The sequence below is a fragment of the Bos javanicus genome, chromosome 28, assembly GCF_032452875.1.
Source record: "Bos javanicus breed banteng chromosome 28, ARS-OSU_banteng_1.0, whole genome shotgun sequence".
In the NCBI taxonomy this organism is placed as follows: Eukaryota; Metazoa; Chordata; class Mammalia; order Artiodactyla; family Bovidae; genus Bos; species Bos javanicus.
The window spans coordinates 19,339,045-19,362,530 of NC_083895.1; the positions used below are offsets into that span (position 1 = coordinate 19,339,045).

General features: G+C 39.2%; 1 protein-coding gene across 1 annotated transcript in view; it reads left to right on the forward strand.

Moving 5' to 3' along the window:
- Positions 1-23,486, forward strand: part of ARID5B (AT-rich interaction domain 5B) — a 192,567-nt gene that overhangs the window by 15,623 nt on the left and 153,458 nt on the right. The window contains exon 3 of the mRNA XM_061405084.1: positions 17,023-17,248. Within this exon, the coding sequence (XP_061261068.1) occupies positions 17,023-17,248 (226 nt within the window). The remainder of the gene's footprint in view (positions 1-17,022; positions 17,249-23,486) is intronic.

Consider the following 23,486-nt stretch of genomic DNA (forward strand, 5'->3'; position numbering starts at 1 on the left):
GGACTTGAACCTGGAGGCAGGGCTGGTTAGTAATTTCACACGTCTTGTTTCTTGGTACTTAGGATATAAACCCTTCGTCTTGAAGCTTGGTAGAACCACACGTGCATGTGTATTCTGCCTCTTAGCTGCATGTCACCTTGGTCCATTACTGAATTTTTCTGGGGTCCCTGTTTCCTTATCTGTGAAATAGGCTAGTCTTGCTGGGCTGTGATTATCAAATGAGATTTATATGGGCATAAAGCCCCAAACCGTGGTCTGGCTGATAGCAGACCCAGGCCTTTAGCAGATGTGAATTAGCAACCCTGCCCTTACTGGTTCAGAACCAAATCCTAACTTTGTTGTCTCCATGAAGTCTGTCACATTGCTAAGACTGTTAATATCGCCTTAATAAGTAATTTATTGGTTGAGTCATTGGATTTCTAACTATTGTTTAAAAAAAAAAAAAACTAAGAAAATTATCAATTTAAACAGAGTTAAACTTCCTGGTTCTCCATTCTCGAAAAGATTTTCTTGTGTTTAGGTTCAGAGTTTTTCTGATGCATGTTTGAGCTTTCCAGTCACTGTGAATGGGGCACCCTCAAGCCCGTTGAGCTCTGTTCCATTTGGGTCTTAAAGAACCTTGAGGAGGCATTTCTTCCATCAGCCACAACAAAATAAAATGAGATGGGAGTCAAAAGACAAAACCTGCGTTCCAGATGTCCCATCTCAGTGTGCCAAAGGAAGTTCATACCTGATGCTTCCCAGGTCGCTCCCCTTTCATGATGCAACCTCCAGGAAACCTGATGTCGATGTGCTGAATGTCACAACACTGAATTTATTTTAAATATCCTCATTTTCCCACCATTTAAAAAACTCTCCTAGTTCCTATTCTTCAAAACACCCCTAATTTGGAAACTAGTTTCACCCTCTGTCATCTCCTCCTCTTCTTCTTTTGGTGGTGGTGGTATGGAATGCATTCCAAACCAGTTCCTTTAAGATGTGTAATGCCAGGTTCTTTTAAAAAGCAGAAAGCATCAGCAAATGGATATAAAGGGATAGGGTCCCAGCCAAAATGGCTGGGGGAGCTTAGAAGAAGGATCTTCAAAACAGAGACTGCCTGCTGGGCCATTAAATCCTTAAGCTTTGGGGTAATCCCACAGTGCATATCAGATGACTAGAATTCAGATGAAAACACTGCTATAGTAGTCAAGCTGCCCACCAAATTATTCCAAAATATAGTGTACATGGGTTGTAAATACAGAAAATAATTGAATTCTGTATGTCTTAAGTGAAATAATCTGTTCCATTCTGTTTCTTATGGACCTTCTTCATAATAGTCTAATTGTGTTCTGTGCTCCTGGGGGCTGAATGTGAATTCAGCAACAATGCGTCGGGTTGTAAAATATGCAGCCCCAACAATCTGGGCAGGCAAGGAGGAGGTTCTAGTAAAAAGGCTGAAGATGTTTTTTTCTAATGCAAATTATATGAATCACACACACGGTAGTGTCTTTTAAAATGATCAATGGGCTCTGGCGCTTTTCTTTATAGTTTATAGGTCCTATTTCTCCATGTTTTGGATGTTACTAGATCAGTAATTCAATAGACAGCCAAGCAGGTGTTCAAATCACTCCTGACCCCCAGAATTCCTTAAATGACCCCTCAAAGCAGTGGAGTGAAAACATTTTCAGCATGTCAGAATATTGAATACCTCAGTTGTCTTAATATTGTTTCACCTTAAATTTTAAGGCTGTTTTCTGCCTTTTTCTCTTTGGCTAAAGCAAAGAGAAGCCTCGCCTTGATCTTGGCCACGAGGACTAGAGGATTATGTGTTTGCAGGACCTGTAGATTGTATGTGTACGCAGCACAGTGTCTAAATGGTCAGCTGTGCCAAGGCCCTTGAAAAGGTGAGAGGAGGACGAGAGACATGACGCCTGGGATTCTTCTGCAGTAGCTGAGGATATAATATTGTTCTTAAACGCACACCATTTCTATTTTTAAATATAGGATTTTGATTGCAAACTTATTCAGTTCAATTCAACCAATATTTATTAGTACAGGGTACTTTGGGGGTGATAAAGAGATGAGTAAGATTGGCTCTTCTTCCTCTAGTTGCTTAGAAGAGATAAAGTTAGCTTTACTTGACAGGTTTATATTTTACTTTGGCTCTTCCATCCTGGCAGGTACACGTATATAGTTCTGTGTGCTCAGTCCCTCGGTTGTGTCCGACTCTTTGAGACCCCATGGACTATGTAGCCCACTCACCAGGCTCATCTGTCCATGGACTTCTCCAGGCAAGAATACTGGATTGGATAGCCATTTGCTTCTCCAGGGGATCAGCGCGCCCCAGGGATCAAACCCGATCTCCTGGATTGCAGGTGGATTCTTTATTGTCTGAGCCACCAGAGAAGCCCCTACATTGTTCTATGGTATTCTGGGAAATTTCCTTGTGAAGGCAGTTTTTCCAGGATTTAGGCAGTTGCAAAAAGCATTTTTCCATTGGCTTGTCAGTTTCTTAGCAGAAATTAATTTCCAGACGTAGTTGAAACTGTTATTTAGCAACTTGTTTCACAGACTTTCATTGTCACACCAAGTGTGTAAAAGTATCTTGTGTTTAAAGACTAGTATACTAGCTCTCTATTGTTATGTAACAACTTACTCCAAATTTCACATCTTAAAACATTATCTTCACGGTTTCTGTAGGTCAAGAGTCTGGGTAAAGGTTAGCTAGGTGTGTCTGAATCAGAGTCTCTCAAAGCTTCGTTCAGGGTGCCCGGCTGGGCCTTACTCATCTCAGAGCTCTGTTGGGCTAGAATCTACTTTTGAGTTCACTCAGTTGTCTGTTCCTGGGCTGTTGAACTGAGATCCTTCTCCCTTGGTAGCCATGGACCTTGACCTCTCTGGTTCCTTGTCATGCCTCACAGGCTTCCCCACAGGCCAGCTCCAACATGGGAACTGACTTCCCTCACAGTATGTGAGCAAACCAGGAGCCACAGGCCTTTTGTAACCTCATCTCAGAATTGAAATCCAATCACTTTTCCATAGGTCTGTTTGTTAGATGTGAGACGTTGTGTCCAGCCCACATTCAAGGGGAGGGGATCACACGAGGGCATGCATACAGATAGGTGGGGATCATTGGGCACCCTCATAGAGGATGCCCACTACAGTCAGTGGAACAGTCACTTTAGCATAAAGCTAGTCTGGTGAGGATTGGAAGATAATCTTCTTACCCTGTCTTGCTCTTTTTTTATCTCCTTTTCTTGTTATTATGTATTTTCATTGAGTGGCTCCTTCCAAACACCTACCCGCTTTTCTGGGCATTTAATTATAGATGACGTATGTATTAATAGTAGATAGCCGATCGCTTTAATCCGTCAAAGGTTTATTAGTCTTTGACCATGGCAACAAGTTATACTGAGTCTTAAACTTCATGTCTTGACCAGTGAATTAGGGGAGTTTTGCTGGAAAGGGTATTGTGTCTGGTGTGATGATGAGTCCGTAGGGAGAAGGGGAATGAGGACCTATAACTGGTATAATTAAACAGGCTCCTAAGTGTGTAAAAACATAGGTACGTTCCATGCGCCATAGTTAAGGAGAGGCATTAAATCAGGTTGGCATATAGCCATGTGAAGAAGACCTAAACATCCAAATGAAAGGGATTGTTGTCCCAGTTTGTGTTCCTGACCAGTGTATCTATAGGTGATACGCATCTCTTAGCCACCCTTCAACTTCATGCACATGTCAGGGAGCAGCTGGCCCTCAATCTTTTAAATTCTGTGGAAATTAGCTGTTTTCATAGGAAGACTCGTCTGTTTCAGGGAAGATGAAACTTGGTTTTTGATAAAGTGTTTAAAACATACCTATGTAGGCATTAAAGATTTGAGAAAAGGGTGGCATTAAGCAGATTGGAGAAGGAAATGGCAACCCACTCCAGTACTCTTGCCTGGAAAATCCCATGGACCAAGGAGCCTGGTAGGCTACAGTCCATAGGGTCGCAAAGAGTCGGACACGACTGAGCAACTTCACTTCACTAAGTCAGTATTTTAATAATGGAAATTGATTTATGGAGTAGCTTCCGTGTTAAACCTGCCGGAAATTTAGAGGAAAGGAGTCTGGATTTAAATTTAGAAGCACGCATCAGCTCGAGGATGTGTGTATGTTGTGTGTTTTTTCCTTTTTATTTTTTTTTCACCTTGAGTTTGACAGTACACCACGTCCCTCCCGGTGCCTTTGCATCCTCTTCTCCTTCTGAGTGCAGTATCCACCGTTCCTCTCCCACCTGTCTCCCCTTTTATCCTCACTTGTTCCTTCTCTTCCTCAGGGTCTCAGCAGAGACCTTCCCTGACCATTGCTTTGACATCATACCCAGTCCTACCCCTTGTCTCCCATTATGGCCTCTTCTAGTTCTTTTGCCTCATATTTTATTATCTGACTCCCTACATCCCTCTCCCCCAACACAGACACGAACAGTACCCCTCCTCCACAACTGTAGGCTCCAGGAAGGTAGGGATTTTTATGTACCTCCTGATGATAATCCCAAAGCCTGACATACAGTTGTTCAGGTGCTAAGTCACGTCCGACTCTTTTGCGACCCTGTGGACTGTAGCCCATCAGTCGTCTCTGTCTATGGGCTTCCTCAGGCAAGAATACTGGAGTGGGTTACCATTTCCTTCTCCAGGGGATCTTCCTGACCCAAAGATTGAACCTGCGTCTCCTGCATTGGCAGGCAGATTCTTTACCACTGAGCCACCAGGGAAGTCCGACATATAGTTAGTACTCAATAAATATTTGTTGAATGAATGAGATCACTTATGACAGTTTCTCATTCTATAAGTCACTTTTAGCTGAGGACTGTGGTTTACTGTCTGTGTCCCTTGCCCCCTCTAGACTGTTGCTCTTCCCTGGCCCCCTGCTGTGCCTAGAGCGGAGGCTCAAGGATATGCCCTGGACATTGAATGTGAAAGAATGAATGGATTCTCTGGCAAAGGAAACTAGAGAGAGAGTGAGGTTACTCTGGGCAGCACCAGTGTCATCTTCATCCTCATCTGTCCGTGGCTGGTCCTCAGCCCAATTCCTGGCACAGAGCAGAATACGGCTTAATTGGATCCGATTGAGTTGAGTTGGGGAAAAACTCAAACAACATTCCTCCGGACAATAGCAGTGGACGAAGCTCAGTTTGTGAATGCTCAGCTTGTGATGGCTCCTTCTGGATTCCCTTCTGCAGCTGTTTTGCCAGAACACCCAATGGCATTCATTGATTCACTCGTTCGTTTATTCATTCAGCTCCTCCTGGTAGTATATAGAATATCAGAAGGTGTGGAAGACAAGTCACAGCCCTGCCTTCAGGAAGTGTACCTTGAGGAAAACTTGGGCTTTATTCTCTGGATTATACACCATCCCGGAGGTGGCGGAGAGTTGAAATAAGGCGGTTGTAGTTGCTCGTGGCCCATCCTCCGTGTTGGCCTCCACACCACAGTCTTTGAACAGGAGTAGAAAGGTCACCAACTGTGGTTGCAAATTGGCTCTTATGCTAATCCTGTCTTATTCAAAAACACTCAATATTTTTCCAAACTGAGTTTAGAGCTTTTGACTAAAGCCTGAATCATTTACTGTGTCAGAGCATATCGCCAGTATGGGAAAAACTAGAACTTTAAAATACAAAACCCCTTTTAAGTAATCCAATATAGGATAATTACAATATTAAATAAAGCCCTGGGTTTCAAATTATTCCACTGCCATTGTACATGTGAAGAGAATAATGTGAACTGTGCTAAGCGAACAGAGCAAAAAAAAAAAAAAAGTTTAACAGGAGGGAGCATGTCTAAATCATATGTTTATGTTTAAATAAAAGCTACACAAAATAGGAAGATTTACTTGGTTTCTACATTAAAGTGTCCTAAATAGGCGTAAGGCTTTCGATGATTGTCTGTGAAGACTGCTCTTCTCATTAATGGCAGCTGTATATCAAGATGCTGTTGCCAGATCACCAATAACTTTGACTAATTTGGACGGCTCCCATTGTGATTTTCATATACCAACAGGGACAAGGAATTTTCTTCTTCCTTTTAGGGTCTCAAAGGAATATGGGCCCCACTGAACTTCGTACCTGGGCAGGATGCCATGTGCCTATAAAACTAGGTGAAAAAAAGATCAGGAGATGCAAAAGTAATGAGTTGAAGTCACTCCGCATGTTGGAACATCTGGGTTGGGTGGTGGTTGAATCTGAGTTCTATTGTTCTTGTTTGTGCTTTTAGAGAATGTTCTTTATAGGTACCTCGGTTGAGCTTTAACACTGGAATTGTGCTCCTTTATCTTCTTTTGCTTCTGTTTAATGGCCAGAGCTAAGTATATGAGTGCCACGCTAGTTTTTATTATGGCAGCCTGAAAGTAGTTAAGAAAAAATAGACTGTGATGTTAACACCCTATTAATTTGGCTAAAGGAAGGGTAGGCTGGTTCAACCATTGACTGAAGGCATCTTCTCTACATATCAAATGCTTCCCTATTTAGAGAGAATGCTAGGATGTGTTTTCTTGTTTCTGTGTAATTTTTTTTTTAATCTTAGGGAGGAAAAAAGATGAATGCATGGTAAATCTAAAAGAAAAGAAATGGAACTGGGAAGTAACGACAGGATATTTCTGAGGTTTTCTTTTGAGATGGCCTTCTGGTAGGGGAGCAGACTGCTGCCTAACAGGTTTTAGATTAGTGTGTATTAAAAATGTATTTAGGAACATAAAATATTTAGGGTTTTTGAATTACTTGTTTGATACTCAAATGCCTTTGGCAAAGCCATGAAGGATGGTCACATTACATTTGACAAATCGCCCCTCAGAGCAGTCTTGTGTTTGCTTACCCTCTCTAATTGTGCCAGGATGAATTTCCAAAATTCACTGAGCCACAGAAGTCACCCAGACATCTGGTGGTGGAGGGGGCAGTGGTTGAAAGAGAAGGGACTGGCTTGGGAAATTGGAACCCAATACACTAGGGAGCCTCCATGGCAAATCCATTTCATCATGTTAAGGGAGTCAAATTAAACCTTAGCATACTTGAGAGGATGTCTTCATCACTCAGACAACAGAAAATTCTTCACATTTTGAATTAAGGCATATAGTCTTACTTTGGGGACAAAAACAAAATAAAAATTAAAATACTTCCTGTTGCAAAATGACTTTAAATCCCACCCACCCTAGGAAATTGGTGGAAGGTGGGGAAGGTTTACTTATTCCAGGATAGGAGTAGGTTGGAGTGTTACTACTGTAAAGGCTTAAGACACCGGTTTCTGGGACTTCCCTGGTGGTCCAGTGGTTAGGAATCCAGCTTCCACTGCAGGGGGAACGCATTCGATCCCTGGTCAGGGAACTAAGATTGGACACGCTGTGCGGCATAGCCGGAAAAAAAAGAGACCAGTTTCCCAGAGACCATAGGGTTACCAAGCTGGTTTCTGGGTCTTCTTCAGTTTTCTCATCACTAAAATGGGCCTGAGAACACCTATTTCGGCAAGTCCTTATGGGGATTAGAAAAGATAATGTCTGTGAATCCATAGATTAGTGTGGGTAAAATAAAGTACCTCAGGGTTTGTCACTGCTGTATCCTTGAGGGTTGAGGAATATAACTTAGAAGCCCAAACATTCTTGATGGCTTTCTGGCTCATCTTTGCCTTGGAGACACCCATCAGGAGCTACAGGGATATCATCCCCAGACAAAGAATTAAGAGTTAGGAAGTACACAGTTCCTTGCAGGTGACATGCGAAGACCAGCCCCCCTCCTTTTCAGTTACAGTGATGCTATATGTAATAATAGTAATAGCCATGATTTCTAGGATGCCTGTGTTGACAGATGTACTAGAATTACCCCATAGGCTAGATACACTATGAGGTGGGTTCTTTTGTCCTATTCACCTCCCCCCGCCCTGCCTTTTTAAGATGAGACCTGGGCAAGATAATGTTACACCCCAACATTAACATTAAACACAGAAGAGCTACATTGGAACCTGGGTCCGAGAGACTCCGAAGCCAGTGTTTCCCCAGCTCTTAGTTTCTTCCAGCATGGAGCATCCAGACAGGGGTGGGGGCCATCAACAAAAGCACTTGCTGTAGGCTCTGGGCCCAGCACAGTCCGTGGCTCCTTAGCGCAAGAGAAGTAAAAGTTAAACAAACATCTTTGCCATTAAAAAGGTGTTTATTGTAGGAGAGAGAATGATGCAATTCAGCATCAAATACTGACACCTAAGAACGATTTAGCATGTCACAAGTAATAAGCTCAGTAATTCCCACTTCAGGGACCAAGGTAGTGTTGGTATCATTTTATTTTGTCAAGTTAAGGACATTAAAAACAGCTACTACTGTCCATTGCCATCCTCATAATATCTTTTTCCCCCTCTAAAACACCACCAGATGAAAGGAAGAGATATGAAGTCTTAAATAGAAAAGAGTGTGTAGGAGCCTCTCTCGATCAGCACTGCTCCCTTCTTTCTGCCCTGAGGGCCCGCCTGTGTGGCCCCACTAACAGAGTTCTGGGCCCCGCTTCTATCAAGGTTCCCCTCTTCTAACATAGAAGAGAGAGGGATGGAGGAGAGTGAAGGCAGGTGTTTATCCTGTTCTTTCCTGTGAGGTTCCCACGGATTGTCGGTGTCCCGCTGAGAAAGAGTCAAAGCCACTGGTAGAAGGTCTGCTCTGCTCCTGTAACCGTTCCCTCCACCTTTGACAGTTGCCCCAGGAATGGTGACAGGTGAGCTGCTACGAGCCCACTTTCCTGGACTGTCGCTGTCCTAGGGTGCTTTTACACCCACCAACATCTTTCTTATTAGTCCCTTTGTGATTATCGTTATTCAAATATTCCATCTTTTTCCTGTTGGGATCCTGACTGATACAAGGATAGTCCTTGAAATCTAGCATATTTAGTTTCTTGAAGTATACACTGCTTTGTCTTCCTTGTTCCCGTTTCACTATTGATCAGTGAAAACTTCGTATTGTTGACCCCCATTACCATTCTCTTTTGCTGGATATTCTTGGATCTCTGATTGACACCCGCGTGCCTGCCGAGTGACACCTTTAACTCTTTGCATAGATAGCCTATTAGCAGGACACACAGATGTGTTACAGGGACAGTGAGGGGGCGGAAGGGTAGGGTCTTGAATGGCAGGTATCTGAGGGAGGCTTGGATATAAAGGAGTGAGTGGCCAGTGTAACCAGGCTCAGTGGGGCGCTTTCTTTTCCTTGGTTGAGTCCGCTGGTGCACACCATGGACATACATGCCCGCTCCAGTGCTTAGGGCATCACTAACTTTGAAAAGTTTGTCTTCAGTTTTAGTTTCTGTCTTGATGGAAAACTCCCCCTCTTGGGACTTCCCTGGCAATTCAGTGGGACTTCGCTCCCAGTATGGGGGGGTGCCGGTTTGATCCCTCGTGGGGGAGTTAAGATCCCGCATGCTCGAGGCCAAAAAACCCCCCAAACATAAAATAGAAGCAATTCTGTAACATTCAGTAAAGACTTTAAACTGGTCTATATTAAATTTTTTTTTCAAATTACCCACTCTTGTGGAACCAAGTAGACTGTTATTTTGGTTTCACAATTTTTTTAGCTAACATCACCTATTAATGTGTTTTGTGTTCCTGACATTTATCACATTTCAACTGCTCTACAAAGAACATTTTAAAAACACAGGATGTTTGAGGATGATTAAGGTGAATAAGCCATGTTTTCCTATTCTCATTTAACCCTCCTCCTCCCTGCCAACCCCCACAGAATACACTAATGTGTTTATTGTCCTTTGGGCTCTATTAACATAGCTGAATATGGCTTTCCTCAGCAAAGGTCTGTTATTGGGTACCACATGGTGCCATAGGGAAGTTTCTGTTCACATCTTCTCTCCTGAGGAATGATATGTTAGTAAAAAAAAAAAAAAAAAAAAAATATATATATATATATATATATATATATATATATATATACACACACACACACATACATACAGGCTTAGCTGTGCTAACAGAGGCCCAGAATTAAAGTTGTTTAAATAACCTGGGAGTTCAAAATCTCTCATGTCACAGCCTGTGGGTAAGTGGTTCAGGCTTAATGTGGTGACTCTGCTCCATGAAATCTTTGAGACTTGACTGCTTTTATCTTTTTTCTCCTCAGAGATTTGCTTCCATTTGTATGATCCAAAGGCATATCCATCCCCTTTGAGGGCCTGGTCCAGAAGTTGTACACATTACTGATACTCACATCCGATTGGTCAAAACTTGGTCAGGTGGCTGCATCTGGCTGTAAGGGAAGCAGGGAAATGATGTCTTTATTCTGTGCCCAGCAAATTAGCAATCTCTTATTAAAGAAGAAGGGAAGAATAGATACAGGCAAACAGTTGATCACAGTGGGGAATATTAAATTCTTGTGTCAACTAAGCTCTTTTCTTATGTATAAGCCAAGTGGTACAGTTCCGCTGAACTTGAGTTGACTCTTGAGACATCTAAGCTGAGGACTGAACAAAGGACTGGAGTTTGGATGAAGGTTTAAACCAGCTAGTTGGAACCAAACTATAGAGTGTAGTCATGGGCTTAGAGATTAACATTGGAATCTCCATGGAGAATGATTTCTTCAGGGAGTGATATGCAAAGAAAGAAGACTGGACCCAGAAGGAACCTAAGGATATGTGCTTTCCTACATTTTCCCCGTAGGGAAGTAGAATAAGGGAGGAGAGAAATTGAATAGTTGTTGGGTAGGTGTTCTTCATGGGTCCGTTGAGTATCTGCACATCATGTGAGCAGAACTGACTGCCTTTGTTCCAACTGTCTTTTCAAGGAAGTTTATGTCTTGAACAGCCTTGGAAGATGGAGCTTGTGTCTTCCTCCAAAACAAAGGGCAGACATACTTACTGTTCAGGATTAAAAGATTTGGGTTCCCTATGCTTGGGGTTCCTCTCCTGAAATGCACCCACTCTTATGTATATGTCTCATCTAGGCCTCTTTGAATCCCCTTTTGGGAGCTGGGTATCAAACATCCGACACAGATGGTGATACTTTGACGGCAGCTATTGCTGTGAACTGTAAACCATCCTTTGTCTCTGCTTACAGTCTGTATCTTCTATAAGCATCCATGAAACTGACAGATTAATTTATAAGTTTGAAGTAGAATAAAATCTCATATTCTTCAGTTATTAACAAGAGGGAGAATTTTAAGACAAAGCTACACTTGTTATTAAATTATTTTTAAAATTAATTTATTTTAATTGGAGGGTAATTTACAGTATTGTGGTTTTTGCCATACATTGACATGAATCAGCCATGGGTGTACATGTGTCCCCCCATCCTGAACCCCCCTCCCACCTCTCTCCCATCCCTCAGGGTTGTCCCAGTGCACCAGCTTTGATTGCCCTGTTTCATGCATCAAGCTTGGACTGGTCATCTATTTCACATATGGTAGTATATATGTTTCAATGCTATTCTCTCAAATCATCCCACCCTCACCTTCTCCCACAGAGTCCAAAAGTCTGTTCTTTACATCTGTGTCTCATTTGCTGTCTTGCGTACAGGGTCGTCATTACCGTCTTTCTAAATTCCATATATATTTGTTAACATACCGTATTGGTGTTTTTCTTTCTGACTTACTTCACTTTGTTTAATAGGTTCCAGTTTCATCCACTTCATTAGAACTGACTAAAATGCATTCTTTTTAATAGTTGAGTAATATTCCATTGTGTATAAAAGTTAAGAATAGCCTTGGTTAATGATATAGTGATTTTGAAAGATTTTAAACTCAAGACCCTTTATGCTCAGATTATTTAGGACCACAGAGGTGCTTTGGTTTATGTGGATTATATCTACTGGTATTAGAAATTAAAACAAAATAATTTTAAATGCTCAATTTGTTTAAAAATAAAAGTAATGTGACATTTATATGCAAAAACTGATTGTCAAGCTGACTCAGACTTGACAAAAAATTAAATCAAAATGGATTATATTTGTAAATGTAAAACTATAGAACTTTGGGAAGAAGACAAAGGAGAAATTCTTCATGACCAGAACTCAGGCAAAGAATTCATAGGTATAAAAGTAAAACTACAATCCATAAAATTAAAAAATGATCAATTGGACTTGATCAAAGTGTAAAACTTTTGTTAAATACACTGATAAAGAATGAAAAGACAAGCTACAGAATAGGAGAAAATATTTTCAAACCCTAGGTCTAATAAAAGACATATCACGAGGGTACAAGGACTCTCAAAACTCAACAATATGGAAATAAACAACCCAATGTTTAAAAATGGGCAAAAGACTTAAATACACACTTCACCAGAAAGGATATACGGATGGCAAATTAGCACCTGAAAAGATGTTCAACATCATCAGCCATTAGGGAAATGAAAATTAAAAACATGATGAGAAACCTCTACATACATATTAAAATGGCAATAATAAGTTAATTAACAGTCATAGTATCAAGTGCTCGTAAGGACAGGGGACAGCTGGAACTCTCATGCATTGTTTGTGGGAATGCAAAATGGTACAGCCACTCTGGAAAACAGTGGGGCAGCTTCTGCAAAATGAAATATATACTTACTATATGACTCAACAGTCCCTCTCCTAGGTATTTATTCAAGAGAACTGAAAATGCATGTTCACACGAAAACTTGTACATGAATATTTATAGCAACTCTATTTGTAATCACCAAAGTTGGAAACAACCCAGTGTTCCTCAATGGAACACATCCATACCACGGGGTACTATTCAGCAGAAAAAAAGGAACAAGCTGTTGATACAGGCAGCAGCCTGGTGGCTCTCAAAGGCATTATGCTGAGTGAAATATAAGCAGTCTTAAAAGATTTCACACTGTATGATTTAATTTATATGACATTTTGCAGAAGAGAAAACCATACCAGGCAAGATCAGTAGTTGCCATGTGTACAAAGAACTGTACACCAAAAAAGGAAGTTTTACTGTAAGTTAATTTTAAAAATGAAAATGGCAATATAAACCCATTATGTAAATGTAACACATTTTTATGAAAATTAACCATATTTTCAAAAACAAAAAAAAATAGTATAAACAGTGGCATTGTTTTACATTTTTGTAAATTTCTTTACCATTGAGCTTAAAGAGACAGCTGTATTCTGATATCTCCTTCTGTATTCACTCTTTTGCCATACCATCTGTCATATAGTCACTGGAAAACCCCACTAGACACTTGAACGAGAATAAGAGTGAAAAAAGCAAATAATTTCTTAGTATTATTATGATCATTGTTTTGACTCTATGGACCACCTGAAATAGTCTTGGGGATTCCCCAGGGCTCCTGGCCCATACTTTGAGAACCACTGATATATAATATACCATCCCAAATTTTATTTTCATAGCATCAAGACTTTTTTTTGCCATACCCATATCTCCTATGTTTATTTAATGCTTTTGTTCAAACTAACCCATTTTTAAAAACAAAATTTTTTTAAAAAGAAACTTTCTGTATCTCCTATAAATGGGAAGCCAGTACCACTTCCCCATAAGTGGAAAGTTACTACAAGAATAAATATGCAGTGAGTAAGTTATATTGAATTTTAAAAGATTCATCCATGAACCATCTAAACTCATCTCTGTGTGGTACTATTTGGAAAACACTAATTTAGAGAAACAAGGATAATGAGGTGACATACCACTTCATTTATGTTGACAGATTTAATCCTCACCATTACCATCAGAGATAGACAGTATTACTAAACTTAAAAAAAAAAATGTGTGTTTAAAAAATGGAAGCACAAGAAAGTTAAAGTTGCCTAGTGTTCCATAGGGAGTAAATTACAGGGCAGGGATTTGAACCCAGGCAGTCTGGCTCCAGAGTCCAGGATGAATGCTGTGTTGGCAGATAGGAAACTTGGATTCTTGTCCAACTTCCACCTGAAGCTGGCAGTAGGACATGTCACTGAGTCTTACTGTTCTCATCATTGCCGTGGAGGAGGTGAGATGAATTAGGGCTTGGAAGTTTAAATGATGGGTTCCTATCCAAGGGGCCGGGCAGGTACGGGAACGATGGGCTGAATGTGAGGTGACAGGGAGTGGTGGGGGGTCAGTGGCAAACTACAGGGCTTGCCTTACATCTAAAGAAAGCAACCCTACTCACTTTCAACTTTCCTGTTTTGAGAGGGGTTTTCTGGTGGTTTTTTTTTTTTTTCACATATCACTTTATTTTATTTTATAAGAGGAGTTAGAAGTCTGGGGACTTTGTGTAAAATTTCTCAATTTGTACAACACTTGGAGAGGCCAGCCACACACATGAGCTGGCTGATATATGACCAGATGATCTCCTTTGACTTAGAGGAATCTGTGATTGAGTATGCTGTTACTACACAGTTGGAGAAACAAAACCCAAATGACAGAAATAGGCAGCTTAAAACAATGATGAACTTAGAAAGCGTCCCAACTCAGTCTATATAAATATTGATTCGGCTCTGGGTTCAAAGAGCTAAGGCACATTAATAGAATAATAGTGTATTTCTTTATGTTCCTGTTGTGTTGAGAGTAAGTCAGCAATACTTATCTAGTGCTAATTTTTGGTTTGCAGAGAGCTAATGTAATCATTAGATGAGTTTATTGAAATTCTTTTCTTAGATATAGAGACTTGCCCAAGAATGGTATTAGGAACTTTAGTCAGCACCGGCTCAGAATAGTAAACACGAACATGTGATTTATGCCATTGTGTATACCAAGTAATGTTTCCTGAGACTTTTTCTATATATAATGTTGGCTATTTTGCTCTTTCGGGTTGTTTAGTTTCTTCCCCCTCCTCCGCTTATCAGATTTCCTTCTAAATCCTGGCATTTGAAATGTTGTAGGGCTAGTTTCTCTGAATCCACAGTGAGACATACTGGTGGTTTCACAATTAATCCAAACTTGGGTTTACGGCTAATATGTGTTTATTTGAATTCCTGCATTTATTTTTATGTATTGTGTATATTCATAGTACTCAGAAAGTCTGTTTCAGGGAGAAAGAGGAAGGAGGACTAAATCTATAGACTGGATCTTGAAAGATGGGTTTATTCATCAGTGACATCATAAGGATTGTATTTTCTCTTGGTTAATAAACGATTTGTTTGGCGGGTGTTGGAAGCCAGCCAGAGCTAGTCATGCCATTTCTTGGAAAAGATCTGAAGCAACTGGTAATTGAAATGATAATCATTTGATCATAGTTAGAGCTATTTGAAAATAACACTCATCTCCAGACTTGTCTCTTCTAGGGAACCATATTTGGTAAAATTGTTGCCAAATTCCATTTTTGCTAATGTTGAGACTTATATACCATGATACTTAATTATTTTCCAGTATATTCTAAACTTGATTTCTGGTTTGCCCTTTCCAGAAGCTGTTCCCATATGCTTTGAAACAATACCCAGCCTGAGTTTTTATTCTGGCATTTAATAATCACCATGTAATAGCTATAAAATGCGTGACAACTACAGATCTTTTATTTCAAGAGGATGGTGTAGTGAGTCTGAGTGAAATCATCCATTGAAATGGTACTTTGTAATATGCCCCATTGTTTATAAAGTATTGACTTTTTTTTTTCTTGAGCAGAAGATACAAACAGTTCCCGCTTTGTCTCCCATTTACTGGAAGTTCATATTTAATCATGATAAGGGAAAGGATTCCATTACAAAAGTTTTACTTTTCATTTTTGATTGAGATTTGTTATTTTGCTGCTACCTAACAAACTCTTCTCAGAGGCAGCTTGGAACTGGATGAGGAAAAGTGAAATTTTAGATCCTACCTTAAAACACTTTAAAAAGACTAAATGTTTTCAAATCCAGGGCTTTTAACTGTATGAAGCTTATCTTAATAAACCCTCTTTTGTTTGCTTTGGAGTAGTGTGTACAGTGTGTGTGTGTGTGTGTGTGTGTGTGTGTGTAGGTGGGAGAGAAGAAGGAAAGAGTCATGTTTTATAGAAAAATTAGCCAAAAATCACTTGTGAATTCCCTTTGTTTAATAGCTCAGAGACATCTTCCTGTTGTTGTTTGTCAAAAATATTTCTAAGATTTTGTAAGCTTAGGGGTTTTCACAGCTCAGCTTTCTTCAGAAACGTGAAGTAAAAGAAATGAAAGAAGTCAGTTCAAGTTGAAATGTCAAATGCTTCAAATAATCTAACTTTAAACCCAGGGAGATGATCTTCTTAAGCCTTTTCAAAGTATCTTTGGGAAAGAGAGGCCCTCCTTTGCTCCATGAATGGATATCTATTAAATATCTTGTTGGATTAATTCTGAGTCAGAAAAGTTGGTTGTTTCCTGGAAACAATTAAAGATGCTTAAAATTCAAATTTATGATCCATAGGAGAAACTCAAGTTTCAACTACTTTTCTTAGATTCAAAGGCTTTCTCCTCACCCACCCTCTTGCTTCTTACCCCATATGTATTAAGAGAAAAAATCAGTTCATTTCTCAACTTACAAAGTTTTTAAGAAACATGAGAATGTGTAAGTTTCTTTCAGTGGGAAGCACATAACATTTATGAAGTATTTCTTTTGGGATTACATCACAGTTTTATTTAATTTTAGGACAAAAGTTAAATTCAATATTTGTGTATAAGCCAAGGGAAAATGTACCATAAACATAGGAATTTGGGGGTGAGTCAGAGTTCCAAGAATCCCAGATTTACTTAGACCATTTATATAAAGACAGGCTAACCATTAGTCATCTATTTCTTGCTTTTTTACTTTTGTAATTAATGGCACCTAAAAATTAGCTTTCACCCAAGTGGTCAAAAAGGGAGACTGAGCTTTGGCAACTAGCATTAAAGATAGCTATTAGAATTACTGCCCAATTTTTGGACTTATTCTAAGCACATAACAAAAAATCCTATAACTTACTCCTCAGCTAGACCACAAGCAGTGAAAAACCTTTGAAATGAAGTGAGTTATTGAAGGTCCTCTGTCACCAAAAAAAAAAAAAACACATTGTCTTCTCGCATTAGATTAAACCACTCAAATGGTATTTCAGATGGGCTTTATTGAAAAATGTATTATTTTACTTCAAAACCACCAATACTGTTGTTCTCTCCCAACTACCTCTTGTAGGATGAAGTCATTGCTGTTTCCGAAAAGGTGATCGTGAAGCTTGAAGACCTGGTCAAGTGGGTACATTCTGATTTCTCCAAGTGGAGATGTGGTCTCCAAGCTGGGTCAGTGAAAACGGAGTCCCTGGGAAGGAATGGACAGAAGGAAGCTCTGCTGAAGTACCGGCAGTCAACCTTGAACAGTGGACTCAACTTCAAAGATGTTCTCAAGGAAAAGGCTGACCTTGGTAATTATCGTTTGTACTTCTAAATCTAACATGTAGGCATGTACAGTAACCACTTCTTTTATTGTAGGTTTTGCTGGAAACACTGTCATTCATATCCTTGTGTGTGTGTGTACATATATGCTGCTAAGTCGCTTCAGTCGTGTCCGACTCTGTGCGACCCCATAGATGGCAGCCCACCAGGCTCCTCTGTCCCTGGGATTCTCCAGGCAAGAACACTGGAGTGGGTTGCCATTTCCTTCTCTCGTGTACATATATATATGTAATTTCTTTAATCTCAAAGGGACCTGGGAATATGAATGGATAGATGACTGGGTGTGTAAGAAATGGATGTTACCTGTTGGGTCATAAGACCTTCTATGTGTGGAGCCCTGTGCTAGAAAATGGATAATACAACACGTGGCTTTTAGCAGCTTCCAGTAGCTTCCCTCATAGCTCGTTGGTAAAGAATCTGCCTGCAATGCAGGAGACCACGATTCGATTCCTGGGTCAGGAAGATCCACTGAAGAAGGGATAGGTACCCACTCCAGTATTCTTGGGTTTCCCTTGTGGCTCAACTGGTAAAGAATGTGCCTGCAATGCGGGAGACCTGGGTTCGACCCCTGGGTTGGGAAGATCCCCTGGAGAAAGGAAAGGCTACCCACTCCAGGATTCTGGCCTGGAGAATTCCATGGACTATACAGTCCATGGGGTCTTGAAGAATCGGACACGACTGAGCGACTTTCACTTTCAGTTGCTATCAAGGCATTAAGTCTTAATTGAGGGACCTAAAATTGAATGAGTGGAGAGTTAAAATATTTGTTCTGAGTAGATAATATGACATTTATTAGGACTGTGTCGGGAAAGCAAAACGAGGAAGACAGATGAATTACTTAACGTGGATCAAGGGAGCAACCTCAGAGCAGAGGATCCTTCGCTGGTTGGCAACTCCTGGCCTAGGTCCCCCAAGAGTTTTTAGTGTTCAGTGGTCACCATTAACTATATGGTTTTTTCTTTCCTTCCATCCCCTATTCCACTACAGCTTTAAAGGAGAAATTGGGATTTAGAGTCGTTATTCTGTTTAGTGTTTGAATCCTGACTCTGTTGCTTCCTTAGCTGTGTGGGCTTGGGCAAATTAACCCCCAAGCCTGGAAAATGTGGACACTTTTCAGTGTCATTGGGAGATGTAACACCCAGTGATAAGTGTATATTGGTGTATGGAAGGGGCTCTATAATTCTGTTGCTTTTTCTTAACACTGTCTTCTCCAGTGAATTTTGTGTGTCCTTTCCTGTTTTTTTTTTTTTTCTCTTTTGTGTCTCCCAAGTGGCATTCACTGACTTACTTTCCTAGCATTGCTCAAGACCAATGTTGTTGACCTCTGATTTAGACCAGTTATTTCCTCTTTAGGCAAAGAGGAACTTCACTTTTAACATATTAAGGCATCTTTTTCTTTCATTCTAGCACAGTGCTGATTTTCATAGCCCTATTTTATGCGTTAATGTGAAAACTTCCTGTTTTTTCTTTTAACCTAGATTTTAACTACTACAACAAACTTAGACTATTTTAATTGGCATAATGAGACTGAATAACACCTGTAACTGACTTGTCTTTTGTGTGATTCTGGTTTGTGATGAGCTATGCTGTATTTTGGGAATAGCATTAATATTTTCTTGCAGTTTGAGTTTAATAATCAACAGTTTCTTGGCATGTTTTGTTAGATGTCAGACAATAATATTTTGGTCATGGTGGCCTGGTTGTCATGTGCACATTTAGAGAAAATTATTAATCTAGTGGTTTTTATTTTAAAACCAAAGAATTCCCCCCCCCCTTTTTTTTTTTTTTTTACTGATTTTCTTATATAGGCTGTTACAATTTTGTGAACACATGTGACTAGCCTTCTGACATGTGGTAATGCTGAATACTACAGCTGTTGTGTTACTTGCCTAATATATGATCTAAGCTGTATTGCTATTGTCTTATGTTTTTCTTAACATTAAAACCTTCCTTTTGTTTGTTTGTGTTTTTTTTTTTTAAGTTCTGAACTATACTGTTACTAATAAAAAACTAAACAGGAAACCCATGGGGGACGAAAGGATGTGTAGATGGTTAAGCTTGATGTCACGCATATAAACAAGAGTATTTATAGCAGAGCTGTTTTTGTATTTAAAATTGATAGTTTATTAATGAATGAAAAGAAACCCAACTTCTTAATTTCATCAGGACATTTAGAGGTTTTGATCTTCCTGAACTCTAAAAATGTCCATAATGTAACTTTTTAATAATTGATTCCAGAAGACATTGGTTTATAATGCATATTCAAAGTACTTAGTGGTTTTTAAATCTTGTTGTTCGTTAGACTTAGAGAAATTTTTAAAATAATACTGATTGCTGAGGCCAGTTTTCCCAGATTCTTCATTCAGTAAGATTGAGGCAAGGCCAAGGAATGTGACCTGATAAAAGGATCTCTAGATGACTGATTTTTTTTTTTTTTGGGTGGTGGGTGGGGGGTGGTCTCATTTGGGAAACAGCTCTATGATTAGTGCAGAGGAAAGGAAAATAAGCAACAGGAGATTTGACTGGGAAAGCTCTCTGAAGAATAAGGAACACTGTGTATTTTTCTCTTTTTTTAATGTAAAATACCTCTTTAAGGATAGAATTTGGGGCCTTGAAATTCTACTTAGTTGGTATGAACTGTGGGGAATTTGAGACAAATAGCTTTTGTAATTGGAATGCACACTGTGTTGTAATAATGTGGAAAGAGAAACAAAAACTTTCCTTAATGTAATGAGTTTTCATTATCTGCTTGATCTAAGGGTTGCGAGTTTACATTATGAGGATTTATACTGGGGAGATTGGGGGTGTCCTTTGCTGTGTACATTCCTGTCCCAACAACTTTCTCTTCAACCTCTTCCTTTCTCTGTCTGCAACATCAAAATATTTGTTGTCTGCACTTTTCTTTCTACACAGTGGTTTTCTTATCTCCCTTTCTCTTGGCCACACTGAAACCACTTCCAATACCACATTGTTGATGGAAGTTCACACACTTATTAGGTTTTTCCTTCTGTAGAACCCTTCCAGCTCCTCATTGTTCTTACCAGAAAAAGAAGATGAACTCTGAGATTACTTAAGACCCCCTCCCTCTTTTTTTTCCTAGCAGAAGTAAGGAAAGAATAGACTGATCTCACCTTTCCGTGGATAAAGTAAAACTCCAATATGTTATTTTTCTGACTGAATTATTTTGCCATGTTAAAATATCAATAATAACAAAATAATTTAGTTGACTCTTAAAGAAGGGATTCTACCATATAAAAGCTAATTATAGAACTCTTCTTGTTCAGTGTTTAGTTAGAATTAAGTTCCCTTTAATCCCAGTTTGTCACTTCCTGTCTCTCTGAATAGTTTAAAAAAAAAAAAAAGAATGTTCTCACAAATGTGTTTCTGCCAACAAATTAATACTCCACAAAGAGAAACTCTGCCCCAAATGGCAGCTTCCAATAACTGCTCTGACTCAAATCATCAAATCACAACTCTTTAATTTTTTTAATCCCCTTGCCCTTCAAGGACAATATTTGCGGATGTCATGTTTGCTTTTTTTAAAAAAAAACTATTTAAGATCATAAATGATGACTAAACTGCAGATCTAGATGGTGTGGAAAGTAATAATCTTAAAAAAACACTTCTGAGATGTGTGAGTACATTCGTCTCTTTCCCCCTTCTTTGTCCTTTTCAAAGAAAGTTCAATATGAAACCAATTCAAATTGTGACTTTACTCAGTGAAATATTTTACCTTCTTTCAGACAGTTTCATACTGAAGTTTATAGAAAAAGGAGGAAAAAAATAACTATGTTAAAAAAGAAGGGTTAAGGAATGTATTATTCATAAGCATAATGAACACAGGAACCTGTTTTTCCAGAAGAATCGGGTTGATTAAATCGTTCACTATACAAGCCTCTAGTTATTTATTTTTGTCTTTAGAATTACAGTACTTAGCGTTTGTAATAAAGTGGACCTGATACCCATATTTGGTATGGCAGTTGGAACTAGTCAAATGAAGAATTATTTCATTTTATGAAACTTTAAGCAACTAAGGAATATAAACACTATCAGTTAAACATAGCATACTTGCATTTTTTTTTATTCCTTGGGCTAAAGTTTGAAAAAAAAAATCAAATTATTTTATATAACACTGCTTCTTACAGAGTTCCTTTAAGTGAAGTATGAAAGCTGCAGTGTAAGCTTTATTGGCCTATAAATATGTCATTATAGTTGGACTACATTTATATGCTTTGGATTGTTGTTTAAGCCAAGAAAATATGTCTCTACAGGTTGACTTTTTATTGAAACCCTTTGAGGCATACAACAGAATGTATTTTAGGCCAAGGTTATTAAAGCAGCATTTTCTTTTTTTTGCAGCAGCAGCAGACTCATTGTCAATTATGCTGCCACAAATTGTCTGTGAATGGGCAGCTATGAATGGTTTCATCTCCAAATGTGTCTCTAGAAAAAGAAGGAAAAGATAGGGGAATCTGAGCTGAAATTGGGAAAAGAGACCAAAAGATGTGGGTGTGGGTATGGCTGAATTTAATGATGGGGCTTCCTTCAGTTCAATTTCTGTTTCTAAAGTCCCATCAAACTGAGAAAGAGTACCTTCCCCTGTCTCTTCTGCTGGGAGGTTTACTGTACCGTGGGGAATAGACAGCATGGTGGTGGTAAAGGAGCCATGGTTTGGTGGTCAGGAGAATCTTAGCTTTTCCTGCCCTGGAGATGGCACTCAGGGCACAAGTCACTGTGTTTACACTTCAGGTCCCTCATGTGTGAAATGGGTAATAGTGTGTGCTTTGTTTTTTGAGAAGATAGACTGAGAAAAAAGTGTCTATGGAAGCATTTGTGAAGCTGAAGTCTGAGACGGTTTTGTCGTCATCCTGTTATTATGAGAAGGAGGTCTATATCAAAGGGAGCTAGGCGGTATAATATTAGCTAATTTGTCTAAGAACATCCCTAATCTCATGTTCTGGTGATTTGGGGCATGGTTTATGCTCTCACTATCTGCCTTGGTAGAAGACTGTTATTAAAATCCTTTAGGTTCTTGCTTTTACTTATATATATTTTATATATACTCACACACTTTGTATATATTATATATACATCTATGTGGAGAAAGGATACAAATATATATGTTTATGTAAAAACATGTATTTATATTTTATATAACACTTTTCCTCTTAAATTCTGTCTAAATAAGCTGGGCCACAGTGGCCAGTGATGTGTGGTATCTTCTCTAGTACTTTTAGTTAGAAATTGACTGTAGTCTTTGCCTGGAATTTCTGGAGGCTTTTTATTTCAAACGGTTGTTTCAACTTAACTGTGAGTTTGATATGTCAAGCTGCTTCCCAGGATGTGGCTGGCTATGGGAAGGATTCTTGCCTTGTGTTGCAGAAAACAGTATAAATGTCTCTAATAAGAAGCATGCTAAGGTGCTAACAGTTTGTCATAGTAAGTATTTTTCACCAGAGACATCTAATCAACTTCTTAGGATTGAAGACATGATTCTTACTAAGACAACCCTTTTCTTTTATCCTTCCTTCCTTCCTAGATGTAAATTTTGTTTGTATGTTAAACAGTCTTCTGAGGGTATTTGTTGTTTATATTTTAACGTCCATGGCTGACCTACCAGGCTATTTTTTTTTTTCTTAAGATAGAAACTTGGGAAATTTCTTGGATGATATATTGTTGAATGATGCTGTTTGTGGATATCATGAGGAATCCCTACAGAAGGGCCTCTTCACTGAAACAAATTAGCCTTTACAGTATCCTTGAGTTCAAAATAGAAATCAATTACACTTGAAGCTTATCAAAAATTTGTAAAGATAATTTCCAAAGGATTTTGTCACAGGCTCCTCCAACAATACTGTTGTATGAACCATGCATTCTTTAAACAATCTAATGCTTCCACAACAAACACAGGAGAGGCATGCCACCCACGTGCCAACATGGCTTTTTCTTCAAAAGGTTGCTTCATTTCATTGTCAAGTGACAGCCCAAAGAACCTCTGACAGGAGCAAGTTCACACTTCCAAGAGTCTGTCCCCAAGACATTCAAAGCTTTAGAACAATGTAGTGACCAGCCATTTTCTAAGGGCCTGGGAACATTGATGGGAGTTTATTCCATTCCTTTCAAAGTTAAAATTCAGCTTCATCATGTAATCAAAGAGTTGAACACTGTCCTGAAACAATGGTAAAATGAACATATAAAAAGTGTCTT